The sequence below is a fragment of the Mustelus asterias genome, chromosome 5 (genome assembly GCF_964213995.1).
Source record: "Mustelus asterias chromosome 5, sMusAst1.hap1.1, whole genome shotgun sequence".
Lineage (NCBI taxonomy): Eukaryota > Metazoa > Chordata > Chondrichthyes > Carcharhiniformes > Triakidae > Mustelus > Mustelus asterias.
The window spans coordinates 146,798,891-146,814,639 of record NC_135805.1 but is presented as its reverse complement, the minus strand read 5'-3'; the positions used below and the strand labels follow the sequence as shown (position 1 = coordinate 146,814,639).

At 43.1% G+C, this 15,749-nt stretch overlaps 1 protein-coding gene across 3 annotated transcripts in view; it reads right to left on the bottom strand.

Moving 5' to 3' along the window:
- LOC144493874 (Fc receptor-like protein 2) overlaps positions 1–14,902 on the bottom strand; it is a 33,393-nt gene extending 18,491 nt beyond the window's left edge. The window contains exons 1-6 of one of the 3 annotated variants that reach the window (XM_078213453.1): positions 14,572–14,902; positions 14,201–14,315; positions 9,439–9,468; positions 7,149–7,400; positions 5,286–5,505; positions 4,835–5,098 (exon numbers count right to left, since the gene is read on the bottom strand). In XM_078213453.1, the coding sequence (XP_078069579.1) occupies positions 4,835–5,098; positions 5,286–5,418 (397 nt within the window). In that variant the 5' untranslated portion in view covers positions 5,419–5,505; positions 7,149–7,400; positions 9,439–9,468; positions 14,201–14,315; positions 14,572–14,902. Of the gene's footprint in view, positions 1–4,834; positions 5,099–5,285; positions 5,506–7,148; positions 7,401–9,438; positions 9,469–14,200; positions 14,438–14,571 lie in introns of those variants that run through there. The other 2 variants (XM_078213451.1, XM_078213452.1) reach the window with 2 other exon arrangements.
- Positions 14,903–15,749: the final 847 nt, after the last annotated feature.

Here is a 15,749-nt window from a genome sequence, read left to right as displayed (position 1 = left end):
TGATGCAGGATTATTATTTTGGGGTTTCTCCCCGCATTTTCAGAGTGGGGCTTTCAGAGTGATTCAGCTTCTGACAGGAAACGTCACGTGACTGGGCGGGGCTCGGCAACAGAGACGATCCCAGCTCGTTTGCTGTTTGGGATCTTTAGAGCGAAGGAAAGGCTCTCTGGCTGTCTCTTTCTCTCTCTTGATTTGAAGGCTGGGATCTGCCAGTAAATAGTTTTCTTTTCTCTGACGTTCTGCTGCTTGAAGATGAATCTTTTTCTCAAAACAGCTGTATATGAGTCTGAAAGTTTTTTGTATATGTCCAGAGGGGTTACACGGTTGCAAATCGAGTGTACACGTGAGCATATCTGTGTTTGGAGCTAATTGGCTCTGACATTGGATTTCTGTCAATGGGGATATTGCTAAAGTTAGATCTATTACGAGAGAAAGCAGTTAAGAATTATACTTCGTCATGTTTAGGAACATTAATTGGTAAAATATATCCGAAGCAATTTTGTTCTATTCTAATTGTATTCTTAAATACAGTTTGTTTTACTGAAATCTACCCAGTGCTTCAACAGAATCACATCTGAAGCGAAACAACTTATGCTTAGAGTAATGCAGAAATCAAGTCATACTTGAGGTCTAGGCTAACTTCGTGATATATCTTGGCATTCCTATTCTGGTCCTTAAGAGAATGTAACGAGTTGTGTCATAAGAGAGGTGGGTACAGGACGGGAGACAGGAAAGAAACAGAATAGTTTGGGACAAAGGAGAGATTCAGAAGCTGTCAAGGACATAAGCCAAAGAGGTGCGTTGGTTGTGTCATTAAGGCACGAAAACTGCTGATAGTGAAAAAAGGTAAGATGGCAGAATTTGCTAATTGGAGCAAAGCAGAACAACCAGGGACAGGTGGCCATGTGGGCGAAGGGTGGGGCTTTGCTAGTGCAGACCAATGGAGTTGAAAAACCACAAACTATAAATGGGGAGGGAGTTTTTCAAGATGAAGTGAAAATTTTACAATCTAAAGTTGCTCAATTCAATTTTGAGTCGAGAAAGTTGGAACGTGATTGATCAGGAGGCAAACTGCTGCTGGTCCCATTTGCGTTGGGCTTCATTGCTGCAGGCCCCGGAGCTACACATGGGCAGGAGACCAAAAAGCACAGTTGAAATGATAAGTGACTGGAATATTAGGTTCTTGCTCGCAAGCGGGACGAATCTGTTCCACAACGCTTTCACCCAGCTTGCTTTAAGTCTGCCCAGAGTGGGGGAGACCGCATTAGAATCATATAGTAGATAAAGTTGAAGGAGGTGTACATGAAATATTCCATCACCTGTAAGTAATGTTCAGGCCATTGGACAGTGAGTAGGGAGTAGGTAAAAGTCTGTGTTTTGCACCCTCTGTGATTGCATGAAAAGGTGATGAATGATTCGGGGAGATGGAGTACTGGATCAGCATGACACTGAACGTGTGTTCACAGCGGCATGAAAAAATGGGGGATGAGAGTAATATATATTTAGTGGTTACACTATACTGGAATTGGCGGCACCTAGAATCAGGTTGAATATGCTTTTGAAGCATTATATGGAACAAGGGATGTGGAGCCATCTTTTGATCAACACAGGTGCAAATTCAACAATGTGGTTTGAGATCGTTGAACCTCAGCAAACGTGGCGGATATTTGATATGCAATGTATGCTTTAGGCATAGCTGAATTCAATGGAAAATACGTATTTGACTGTCTGCTTCAGGAGAACCTCAAACTCAGATTATAACTATTTATGATTAAATTCAGACGTACACTCCAAATTTCCTACAGCTGCTGTTGCAGCAGACTGGATGACCACACATTCTGTTTAGAAATGTATCTGGCTGTTGACTGTTCCTACCAAATTGTATTAATTGGAAATAAAAAATTGACTGTTCTTCACAGGTACCCAGGATTGTGTAACACCCATTCATTATGCTGACTCTCCTAATAGATGCAAGGTATCATTGGTGTATCCTGATCATGGGCAAATCAACGCCCTGGACCTTTGGAAACTCAACCATTTTCATGTCGCAGTTCGTCAGCCTTCATTAACATCATGAAATTTTGGATTGGACTTTGGATGGCTCAGAGTACATGAGAACAGTGGCATGCGAAGGAGCAGAATTCACAACGGCTGCTTGAACTGCCATCACACTGTCAAAGTCACCAGAACATAGCACAAATGTTAGCACTGCTGCCTCACACCGCCAGGGAGCCGGGCTCAATTCCAACATTGGGTGGCTGCTTATGTATAGTTTGCACGCCCTCCCTGTGTCTGCGTGGGTTTAGAACAAAGAACAAAGAAAATTACAGCTCAGGAACAGGTCCTTTGGCCCTCCAGTGCTGCACCGACCATGCTGCACCAACTGAATTAAAAACCCCTTCCCTTCCGGGGACAATATCTCTCTATTCCCATCCTAATCATGTATTTGTCCTGACGCCTCTTTAAAGTCACTATCGTATCTGCTTCCATGACCTTCCCCAGCAGCGAGTTCCATGCACCCACCACCCTCTGTGTAAAAATCTTGCCTCATACATCTCCTTCAAACCATTCCCCTCGCACCTCAAACTTATGCCCCCTAGTAAGTGACTCTTCCACCTGGGGAAAACGCTTCTGACTATCCATCTGTCCATGCCCCTCATAATCATGTAGACTTCTGTCAGTTAGCCCCTCAACCTTCGTCGTTCCAATGAGAACAAATCAAGTTTCTCCAACTTCTCCTCATAGCTAATGCCCACCATCCCAGGCAACATCCTGGTATATCGTTTCGGTATCATCGCCAAAGCCTCCACATCCTTCTGGTAGTGCGGCGACCAGAATTGAACACTATGCTTCAAGTGCTCCGGTTTCCTTCCAAAATGGTCATGTTAGGTGGATTGCCCATGCTATATTGCCCCTTTGTGTCCTAAGGTGTGTAGAAATAAGAAGGATAAATGCGTGGGGTTGTGGTGTAGGGTGCACAGTGGGCCTAGGTAAGATGCTCTGTTGGAGAGTCGGTGCAGACTCAATGGGCTCAATGACCTTCCTCTGCACTGTAGGGGTTATATGGATTCTATGAAATGAAATAAACACCTATACTCCTGTCTTTAGGATACTCAGGAACCGTGACAGAAACTGTGGTTTCCAAAATGTCCTGACGAAATCTACTCGTGATGTGGAGATGCCGGCGTTGGACTGGGGAGAACACAGTAAGAAGTCTCACAACACCAGGTTAAAGTCCAACGGGTTTATTTGGTAGCAAGTACCATAAGCTTTCGGAGCGCTGCTCCTTCGTCAGATGGATTGGAAATGTGCTCTCAAACAGTGCGCAGAGACACAAAATCAAGTTACAGAATACTGATTAGAATGCAAATCCCTACAATCAGCCAGGTCTTAAAGGTACAGACAATGTGGGTGGAGGGAGCATTAAACACAGGTTAAAGAGATGTGTATTGTCTCCAGACAGAACAGCTAGTGAGATTCTGCAAGTCTAGGAGGAAGCTGTGGGGGTTACTGGTAATGTGACATAAATCCAACATTCCGGTTTAGGCCGTCCTCATGTGTGCGGAACTTGGCTATCAGTTTCTGCTCAGCGACTCTGTGCTGTCGTGTGTTGGGAAGGCTGCCTTGGAGAACGTGTACCTGAAGATCCAAGGCTGAATGCCCGTGACTGCTGAAGTGCTCCCCCAAAGGAAGAGAACAGCCTTGCCTGGTGATTGTCGAGCGGTGTTCATTCATCCGTTGTCATAGCGTCTGCATGGTTTCCCCAAATGTACCATGCCTCGGGACATCCTTTCCTGCAGCGTATCAGGTAGACAATGTTGGCCGAGTTGCAAGAGGAGGTATCGTGTACCTGGTAGATGGTGTTCTCACGTGAGATGATGGCATCCATGTCGATGATCCGGCACGTCTTGCAGAGGTTGCTGTGGCAGGGTTGTGTGGTGTCGTGGTCACTGTTCTCCTGAAGGCTGGGTAGTTTGCTGCGGACAATGGTCTGTTTGAGGTTGCGTGGTTGTTTGATAGCCAAGTTCCGCACACATGAGGACGGCCTAAACCGGGATGTTGGATTTATGTCACATTACCAGTAACCCCCACAGCTTCCTCCTGGACTTGCCGAATCTCATTAGCTGTTCTGTCTGGAGACAGTACACATCTCTTTAAACTCTGTTTAATGCTCCCTCCACCCACATTGTCTGTACCTTTCAGACCTGGCTGGCTGTAGGGATTCGCACTCTAATCAGTATTCTGTAACTTGATTTTGTGTCTCTGCACAAATGAGAGCACATTTCCACTCCATCTGACGAAGGAGCAGCGCTCCGAAAGCTTATGGTACTTGCTACCAAATAAACATGTTGGACTTTAACCTGGTGTTGCGAGACTTCTTACTGAAATCTACTCGCCCAGCTTTCTTGTGGTACTAGTTTTCATTCTGGTCAAAGTGTGGATTAATGTTGCTGCAACACAAACACTCCAAATTGTTTTCAATTCAATACATGCCGAATTGTCTGAGTATAGTTGATGCTGAATGCTTTTGAGCAGAGTTTTCAGAAGATCAACCAAAGCGACTGGGTCTCCAGCGTCATTGATTGTTCTACGGATAACGTGGAAGTACACTTCTCTTACTATGTCACTCCAATGTCTATTCTGTTCAGTGAAGGTGCACTGGGCATGACTCTTCCAGGCACTTGCCAATGGGATCCCAAGGGGACGTTTTCACTTATGATTACAAATGTCTGTAAACCTTTTCGAAAACGATTTAAAAGTAACTTTTTTCATTACGTCGATCGCTTGCTATAATAGATATCAGAACAAATCAGAAGGGATACAATTGACTAACCTGTTACGGTGATGTATATATCCTTGGAGATACACGTTCTATATGTTGTTTTGAATTCACAGTGATAAGATCCTCCATCTGAATGCTTTGCCTTTTCTATGCTAATCTGATTGTCATATGTGCGTCGTAAGAATGTATCATTTTGATACCATTCTAAAGAATAATCTGTCCTTTCCAAAGAAGGATTCAGACATTCCAGGACAATACTGTCCCCTATCAGCACGTGTTGCGGTTTTATTTCCAGAGTTATAGTTGTATCATAAGCTGCAAGAGATGCGGGAAAATCAGACGTAAATACAAATTGGAATATTGCAAATGCCACTTCTCAAATATTTAACAATTATAAACTGAATTTACACTGAAACAACCAGGGCAACAGCGTCATTTCATTAGTTAACACCAAGCTATCTTCTGAAGAGTTCTATCAGCATTTGTTGATTCAGAAAATTACCTTTTATTTGGTTGAGCTGACATGAACCAGAGAAGCATACAATCCCCACAGTACAGAAAAGAGGCAATTCAGCCCATCGTGTCTGCACTGAATCTTCGAAGAACAATCCAAGCCAGGATCTGCCCTTTGCCATATACGTGTCAACCTGTGTATTTTACCATGAATTATCCACCTGATTGCAGGGGCAATAGGACATGCCCAATCCTTCTAATCTGCACATCTTTGGACGATAGGAGAAAACCCACACAGAGACGTTGAGAACGGGCAAATTCCACACAGATACTCATTCAATTCCGGAATCGAACCCGCGTCTGTAGCACTGTGCGGCAGTGGCAGAGTGAGGTATATGGTCCTTCAGCTTTTCTGCAAACCAAGACCAAACGCAATCTTTTCCCAATAAACGTTTTGGTATCAAGATATCAATATCTAGATGGATGAAGTAAAACCAAATAAAAATATTTTTTCCAGAATAGGAAATATTCAGTTTTCCGAATTCTGCTCTTTAGCCCAATGAACATAAGCTAACTGGATATTCTTAGCTCCTAGTGCCGGTCATGGAAACACATGACTTTCCGGAATTCACACCACTGGTAATTTCTCCGGGACTGCACTAGAAATCCATTTGGTCTCGTAAGGAGTTTTAGCATTTCACTTCCAATTAAATTAGAATGCTGCCTCGGGAACAGCCCCAAAACAGCTTCGTGTTTTTTTTTTCTTTGGCTGACATTATCGGTTAATAACACTTTTGTATTTATTCCATCTGATCATTTACTGATGTTTCAATGATGCAACTTTTGTGCACACGATATGAAACCCCTTTTTACTGTTCCACAAAACCGCACGTTCTCTTCCAATTGATCAGCATCGTTGTACGGGGCTGGAGTGCATATGTTACGCATATTATACTCTTACCGCCGCAATGGGGAGGCAGTAATAAATTAGGCGTTCATTTCTTTCAGCAATGAAGTAAATGCGGAAACACATCAAGCGGAATATATAACGGGAAAGTGATTTGATCTGAAGCCTAGCACTAAAAAGTAACGTCATCTCTGTGTGGTATAATTTTGCCTCAAGCAAAGACAAGTCTCCGATAATGGATCAGCAGTTGATTTCAAGCTTACTGCGCTGCTTACATTTAAGTCATAGTATAACCAACCATGATCCTGCCTCTGGGTGACAGTTAGATTTTAGCTACTATGCTGGGTCAGTAAATAAAGAAATCAATTTCTAGCTATGATGCGGCATCATTGAAACAAAAAAAGTACTTTTTTGGATGGCAAATAAACCATATGTCAAACAGGATGCTGCATAACATTAGAAATCCTTCTAATGCTGTACTTTGATGTTACAAATTAGACGGTCAAAAGACACAGTGGTCTAAAATGATGCAAGTTAATATGAAACCCTCAATATTTCTGACAAATGTATGTCAAATCCACGTAGGGAAAACGATTTGAAGGTTTGTCTTGAAATAAAATAAACGAACTGAAAAACAGAAAACTTCTAAGTCTTTTGGGTTGATCTTGTTTTCAGCTTATGTGAAAACATCTGAAGTTCCGGAGCTCGCTGTCGATTAGCGAGTATGTTTGTCATTTCATGGTACACTGTTAAAGTCAACGCATATGTAAGAAATTACTGCAAACGCGGTTTGTTGTGTTGTTTTTTCAACTCTGGATAAATCTGTTAGGAATTAGGTTGAAGGCCTCACTATATTTATGTACAGTGACCAGTTGTACAGAAGTTGGCCACTGTATCGGACTATTACCTGGATTCAATACTACATTCGCCTTTCAGGACCAAATGTTAACACAACGATTCTTATCTAACAATTGGAATGTATAACAACTCGTGACGTTTTCATACCGACAGTGACCACGGTTAGAGGATCACTTATCACGGTGCGTTTCCACAACAATACTTCACACAGGTAAGACCCTCCAGTTTCAGAGTTTGCAATTCCTGAAAAGGCTTTACGGGTAAGTCGACTTCCTTTGCCATCTTTATACCAATAAGCATATTTGTATTTGCCTCCATGCAAACATTGCATTTCGAAGTTTTCCCCTTCTTTTACGGCTCCATCTCTGGGAATCATCATTATTACTTTGGGGCGATGTGCTGCAAAAAGACAATAACAATCATTGTTGCTTCGAATAACAGGAGATATTTTTTCACACTAACCACTGCAGCAAATGTAGATGTACACCTCCACTCGTTTTTTAGAATTGAAGCTCTCAATAGAACATCGAACAATCAAAGGGTTCTATTGAGGGGAGGGTTTTAAAGGGATACAATCCCGGGGTAGCGGGAATAGCCAACATGCAGGAAATTTCGAAGTTCGTCGCCTTGCCACCAACGACCGGGCCTTTGACATCAATTTTCAACCTACTAACTGGCTTTTATGATGCGCATGGGATGTCGCTTGCCATTTTGGAATCGATCTGGAAGTGGTGTTTCATGTATGACCTGCTGTCCCACTCCATGAGTTTTAAAATTGTTTGATAAAAACGACCATGTATAAGTGGGGTTGCATTATTGCCTGGCGGTTTAGAAGGAGCCGGAAGGCACTTCTGATACGGCGAGGAGGAATGCGCATCTATGCCACCTTAGACCTGCCTGCTGTGGGATTAGCAATAGCTGGAATTCGGTTATTCTGGAGATACATATATCAATTTTGATTAGGCTTGCATCCGGAAATCCAAAAACAAATCCTTACAAAAGAGCCATTAATCCCACTACGACGCCAGCCGCTTGCTGCTCGGACCGGTGTACTGGCAGTAGAGAAAACAGTCAGGAAATATCGCTACTTCGCCAAATATCACTGCTAATTAAGTCATTTAATAACCATTTTTAGCTATGCCATCCGACGGAGACGTGTTTGTGTCCTTTTTTCTGTTCATTAGATTTGGACAACACATATAGTTAGGCCAACATTTGTTGCCCACCCTTAACTGTCCTTAAAATTCATTGCATTCTGAGCCTTTCGCAGTATCAATATGAGTCAGCCAAATTCCGTGAGATCTGGATTCAGTTGGGCCAGAGAGTGTCGGACGGCAGAATTTTCTTCACTAAATAACATTTGTGAACCAGATTTTTTTGTAACAGCAGCTATTAGGGATGTTATTACATAAGAGACGTCATGCGGAATGTTGAATTCCCACTTTACTGCTTGAACTGAAATTCAGTGGGAATCCGCTGGTGGTGCTATTGTGGGGGAGGTTGGGGGGCGGGGGGGGAAGTGATTTTGGTGTTTGTGGATGTGCATATTTCAGATTTATGGTGGAGTTGGGACGCTGGCGAAAACTTTGCTGGGAACTATTGAAATTCACCTTTACTCGCATCTAAGTAGCAAAATGATACATATCCTCCAGCTATATTTCCCGCAGGAGGAAATATAGCTGGAGGATTTATTTTAGTATTTATTGGTGAGGCATGGACGTCGCTGGCTGGCCAACATTTATTGCCCATCCCTAGCTCCCCGTGAGACGGTGGTGTTGAGCTGCCTTCTTGATTTGCTTCAGTCCCCTGTCACTAGATAATTAACCTGGGCCTCAGGATTTCTAATCGAGATACATGCAAATTGCCCCACAGTTCCACCCCACCCCCCTTTTTTTCCCATGATGTTCATCTCAAATGCAATGCTTTGACACTTTGGCTTAAACCCATTGATCGAATTGGTATTCTTCAAAGAAATTTCAATTTGGATTCGCATTTCTATAACAAGAGCGACAACTTTACATTTGTTTTGTAAATTGTTATTGTTTCATTGTTTCTACCGTTTGCCTACGCACTAGCAGCGGGATGTTATCGGTAATGATGATTATTTGGCTCATGATTCTGCAATTCTCTCTCCTCTTACATATTCAAGGTCAAGTGGAAATGTTCTTGCGGGAAATATAGCTGGAGGATATGTACCATTTTCCTACTTAGATGCGAGTAAATGTGAATTTCAATAGTTCCCAGCAAAGTTTTCGCCAGTGTCCCAACCCCGCCATAAATCTGAAATATGCACATGCACAAACACCAAAATCACCTTCCCCCTCCCCCCCCCCCCCCCCCGCCCGCGCCCCAACCTCCCCCACAATAGCACCACTAGCGGATTACATTCATTAATATTAACTGAATATTGCAAACTAATATTATAATTTGATCATACCTTTTATGCTCTGGAGACGAGAACTTGCTACTGTAAAAGAGAATGCAAAGTCACAGCTGTGAGTCTCACATTGACAATGCACTATGCACAATGCCATAAATGAGCTGCTGAAACATTCAGAAAGATGGAATTGGATAAGTCGCATGATCTGCAACAGTTGCACCCTTCTATCGCTTTGGGGAATTCCGTTATAAACTGAATTTATGTTAGCCATAATGTTCAATTCCTCTTTAGAATCAAAACTGGAGTCAGGATTTTGGACAATGGCATGATTGGCCATCAATAGAGGTATAATAAAACTGTCAATCACAGGTCTTCTAGTTTAAACTCAGTGGTGGGGGGAGATGTTTTAAGGAATAATCTGAAGGAAAAAGAAGCAGCCAATTGGACAAAAAGGCTTAAAGTCGATTTATTAGTCACAAGTAAGGCTTACATTAAAACTGCAATGAAGTTTCTGTGAAATTCCCCTAGTCGCCACAGGCCGGTGCCCGTTCGGGTCAATGCACTTAACTAGCATGTTGTTCAGAATGTGGGAGGAAAGCGGAGCACCCGGGGGAAACCCACGTAGGCACGGAGAGAACGTGCAAAATCCACACAGACAGTGACCCACGACGGAAATCAAACCAAGGTACCTGGCGCTCTAAAGCAAGAGTGATAACCACTGTGCTCGCTGCCGCCGTCATCTCTGTGATACCGTGACGCTCTCTAATAAATAAGGTCAAGGAACCGTGTCAAAGGCAAACAATTTCTGAATAAATTGCTCGATTTTTTAAAAAATGAACGGGAGTAGGACTGATGTCAATGTACATGAAGTTTACAACTGGATTTCAGCAGATATTTGGAAAATCACAACAGACTTTTAGCACATAGAAATGCTACAGCACAAACAGGCCCTTCGGCCCACAAGTTGCGCCGAACAATTTCCTTACCTTCTAGGCTCATCTATAACCCTCTATCTTACTAACCTTCATGAACCTATCCAAAAGTCTCTTAAAAGACTCAATCAAATCCGCTTCCACCACCACTACGGGCAGCCGATTCCATGCACCCACCACCCTCTGAGTGAAAAACTTACCCCTAACATCTCCTCTATACCTATTCCCCAGCACCCTAAACCTGTGGCCTCTCGTGACAACCATTTCAGCCCTGGGTAAAAGACTCTGAGAATCCAATCTATCAATACGTCTCAACGTCTTATACACCTCTATCAGGTCACCTCTCATCCTTCGCCTCTCCAAGGTGAATAGACCGAGCTCTCTCAATCTATCTTCATAAGGCATACCACTTAATCCCGGCAACATCCTCGTAAATCTCCTTTGCACCCGTTCCACGGTTTCCACATCCTTTCTGTAATGAGGCGACCAGAACTGGGCACAGTACTCCAGGTGGGGTCTGACCAGGGTCCTATACAGCTGCAGCATTTCTCCCGATTTCTAAACTCAATTCCTCTATTGATGAAGGCCAGTAATCCATATGCCTTCTTAACCACAGCCTTTCCCTGCGACGCCGCTTTGAGAGTCCTATGAACCCGGGCCCCAAGATCCCTCTGTTCTTCCACACTGTCAAGCATCTTACCCTTAATATTATATTTTTCCATCCTATTTGACCTGCCAAAATGAACCACCACACCCTTATCTGGGTTGGAGTCCATCTGCCACTTCTCTGCCCAGTCTTGCATCTTATCTATGTCTCGTTGCAACTGCTGACATCACTCTACACTATCCACAACACATCCAACCTTTGTCTCATCAGCAAACTTGCCAACCCATCCTTCTACTTCCTCATTCAGGTCATTCATAAAAATCACAAAGAGCAAGGGTCCCAGAACAGATCCCTGGGGCACCCCACTGGTGACAGATCTCCACTCTGAAAAAGACCCATCTCCAACCACTCTTTGCCTTCTGTGGGCAAGCCAGTTCTGAATCCACAAGGCAACGTCCCATTGTATCCCATGCCCCTTCACTTTCTCCAGAAGCCTTGCATGGGGCACCTTATCAAACGCCTTACTGAAATCCAAATAAACTACATCTACCGCTCTTCCCCCGTCTAAGTGTCTGGTCACATCTTCAAAAAACTCAATCAGACTCGTAAGGCATGATCTGCCTCGGGCAAAGCCGTGCTGGCTACTTCTGATCATACTATTCCTTTCCAAATGTTCATAAATCCTGCCTCTCAGGATCTTCTCCATCAACTTACCTACCACTGAGGTTAGACTCAGTGGTCTATAATTTCCTGGGCTATCTCTTCTCCCTTTCTTGAACATCAGAACCACATCCGCCATCCTCCAAACCTCCGGAACCTCTCCCGTCTCCAATGACGACGCAAAGATCATCGCCAGCGGATCAGCAATCTCTTCCCTCACCTCCCACGGTAACCTGGGGTACATCCCATCCAGTCCCGGCGATTTATCTAACTTGATGCTTTTCAACAGCTCCAACACATCCTCTTTCCTAATGCCCACATGCTCAATCTTCTCAGTCCACTGCAAGTCTGCACTGCAACTACCAAGATCTTTTTCCACTGTGAATACTGAAGAAAAGTATTCATTGAGTACCTCTGCTATTTCAACAGGTTCAATGCAGACTTTCCCACTGTCACATTTGATAGGTCGTACTCCTTCACATGTTATCCTCTTGCTCTTCACATACTTGTAGAATGCCTTGGGGTTTTCCATTATCCTGTCTGCCAAGGCCTTCTCATCTCCGCTCCTGGCTCTCTAATTTCCCTCTTTAGTTCCTTCCTACTAGTCGTATACTCTTCTAGATTTCTACCATTACCTAGCTCCCTGAACCTTTTGTAGGCTTTTCTTTTCTTCCTGACTAAATCCGTTACAGCTTTCGTGCACCACGGTTCCTGTAACCTACCATAACGCCCCTGTCGCACTGGAACATTGCCGTGCAAAGCTCCAGACAAATTTTCCTTGAACATTTGCCACATTTCTTCCGTACATTTCCCTGAGAAAACCTCCTTCCAATTTATGCCTCTAATTTCCTGCCTAATAGCATCAAAGTTGCCCTTACTCCAGATAAAGACTTTCCTAGCTTGGCTGATCCTATCTCTCTCCAATGCTAGTGTAAAGGAGATAGAGTTATGATCACTATCCCCAAAATGCTCTCCCACTGATAGGTCTGACAGCTGGCCAGGTCCATTCCCTCTTATCAAATCAAGCACAGCCTCTGCTCTTGTAGGCGTATCTACATACTGTGTCAGGAAGCTCTCCTGAACACACTTAACAAACTCCTTTCCATCTAAACCCCTTACCCTATGGATATTCCAATCGATATTTGGGAAATTAAAATCTCCCATCACGACCACTCTGTTATTATCACATTTCTCCAGAATCTGCTTCCCAATCTGCTCCTCCACATCTCTGCTGCTGTTGGGTGGCATATAGAAAACACTCAGTAAAGTTACCGACCCCTTCCTGTTCCTAACCTCCACCCACAGAGATTCCGGGGTCAATCCTTCCGTGGCATCTATCTTTTCTACAGCTGTGACACTATCCCTATTCAATAGTGCCACTCCCCCACTTCTTTTGCCTCCTTCCCTGTCCCTCGTGAAACATCTGAAACCCGGCACTTGAAGTACTCAGTCCTGACCCTGAGATAACCAAGTCTCTGTAATGGCCACCACATCACACTTCCAAGCAGCGATCCACGCTCTAAGCTCATCCATTTTGTTCACTGTAATCCTTGCGTTAAATCAACACACCTCCACCTTTCGGTCTGAGAGCTCCCCTTCCCCTTCACCTGCTTATCCTCCCTCTCACACTGCCGACCAGCCCCTCTTATTTTTACTCTAACCTCCTCGAAAACATGGAGTCCCCGGACGAAAACTGGCAGCAGATACAATGTTATTACGATGTCTAAGAGAGGGGAATACATGAATTAGATGAAATTGTAATTTATCTTGGACAGAAGTTTAACAGATTCGCAGAAGCTTCAACACCGTGATCTCAGGGATACAAAAAGTAGGTGGGCGACGGTCCGAACTGAATTTAAAAAAATCTGACACGAACGATACAAACGTATTGAATAGCATAGAAAGGGGCATTTAGCATATACAATCCAGAATTGAAAGAGAAAATGGCAATCAACGTGAAATATATTTTGATAAAGTTATGATCAAACTTAATACAACTACTGGGCGGGTAGTTCCCAGAATGTAGCGTGGGCTCAAAGGGCAGCAACGTTTTTTTTCTAAATGTGTATAAACAGTCGCACGACAGCCCATTACCTTTTAATAACAAGGAGAACCGGCGCCGGAATGTGGCGGCTTGAGGAATTTCACAGTAACTTTATTGCAGTGTTACTGTAAGCCTTACTTGTGACTAATAAACTTTCTTTCTCATCTGCCTAGATAAGTGTGAATGAAAGAGCATCGTATCATATTTGACACATCATTCATATATACCATATATATATATCAGTGTGATTACAAGTACATCTGGCAGTTTCGTGGTGAGGTCTACCGATGTTAAGTATACTCTATTTCTAGATTTATCAATTGACCAGTTTAAATTATCACAGCTGTGACTTGAACACAGAATTGTGTTCCTGTTCCTCTGCGTCAGTTAGATTCCGATTCCGATTGCGGCGCTGTCCCCATTACAAGACATATTTTACTGAATATGCAACGTTAATATTATCAAATTAGTTTAGCAGCATCTAGAGTCAAGGACGTTACAACACTGATTATTGTCAGTCTTGAATTTCTCTAAGTATTATCATTAAGTGGAAAAATATATTTTTCATTCACTTACACATTATTAGAAGTAGGCAAAAATTGTTCATGTTCATTGCAATGACACTGGACTGAAATTAAGTTTCTCTTCGGACGAAACGCCTTTCCAATCGCCTGATGCCTGTTCCGATTTCCTGCAAAATCAGAGAATCAGTAACCACGAGAGGAGGCCATTCTGTCTACGGCAAATCTGCTGGCTTTTTGACAGATATTTTCAATTGGTCCCACATGCTACTCTTTAATCCATTGCCATTCTACTGCGTCATGTTGCTCTTTAATCCATCGCCATTCTACTGCGTCATCTATACATACATACATATATATACACATATTTAAATTTCAGCTGTTTGACAGCAACTGTCAAATATAAAATAAAACGCGGAACCATACAGATTATTTTCTCTTTGTTTCTATGCAGCTTCCATTTAGGTTGGTGACGGCCGCAATGTCGGGTCGCCATAGAACAAATCTATTCCGAAATCAATTCGGCGACGTTTGGAAGTTCGCCTCCTAACAAAAGCCGCTCATGAGGCTCACAGAAAAATCCCCGAAAAAACATTTGCGATGAAATGAGGAGACAGCGGCTGGAGAATTCCCGGAATCACTCAACGCGCTGAAACTCGCAGCCCATGCGCGATACGCCTGCGCAGTGACATTTGTGAGACTGCATTTGCCAAGCAAAGGAAACTTCCACCGGATGCGATTGTGGATTATTTGGTATAGTGGAAAAGGGAGTTGTCATCTTAGGTAAAACAGTCTTATCGGATCTAAACAGCTGCAAAGTGGGGTTCACGGAAAAAAAGTTCAATATTTTTTATTCCAACCGCAATGTCCCCCGTGTTTGAGCTTAGTTGAGACCCAGGTGGAAGCCCTTGATTAGCTGACCACAAAGCCAAGCAGTCAGGCGCTTTTGGAGGTGACATATTAAATGATTGATTCTCCTGGTGCTACCAACAGCATATTTTGCGGGCGCAAACGAGACTTAGTTCATGGGATAATTAAATGCTTAGTGGACGAGTACTTCTATTGTAGTTTAAAGGTCCAGGAATATAGCTATACATTTAAGTGAACATTGCAAGTGTGAATCTGTACAGGCGACATGTTTGATTAGTATCTATATTACCTCATTGCTCTAATTAGACGATGATCAGTGCAATGCTATCCTACTCGTCCAGGGCTATGTACTTGTTCAGGTGCTGTCCTGCGAACAACAGTCACAAACCCTCTGGATTAGGCCTAGTATTTAGGTTTAGCGTTCTACTGCACCTTCTATTAGCCTATCATTAATATCTCGACTAGGCAATGACACAAGGTATATCAACCTATTATAGATTCCCGCATTGTACCTAATTGTTATACTCGACCTACTGGTTCAGATTTACCATTAGTGCCTACGAGAGACAGACGATTTTCATCATCATAGATCTTGCACTGGCCGATGATTATTATTGATAATTGCACTATCTTGCTTACACATATAAATTGGTAGCACAAATTATTTACTCCTGATTAGGGAATCAAAGTGCAAATTAAGTTCAGCAATCAGTGTCTATCTCAGATTCATGCCT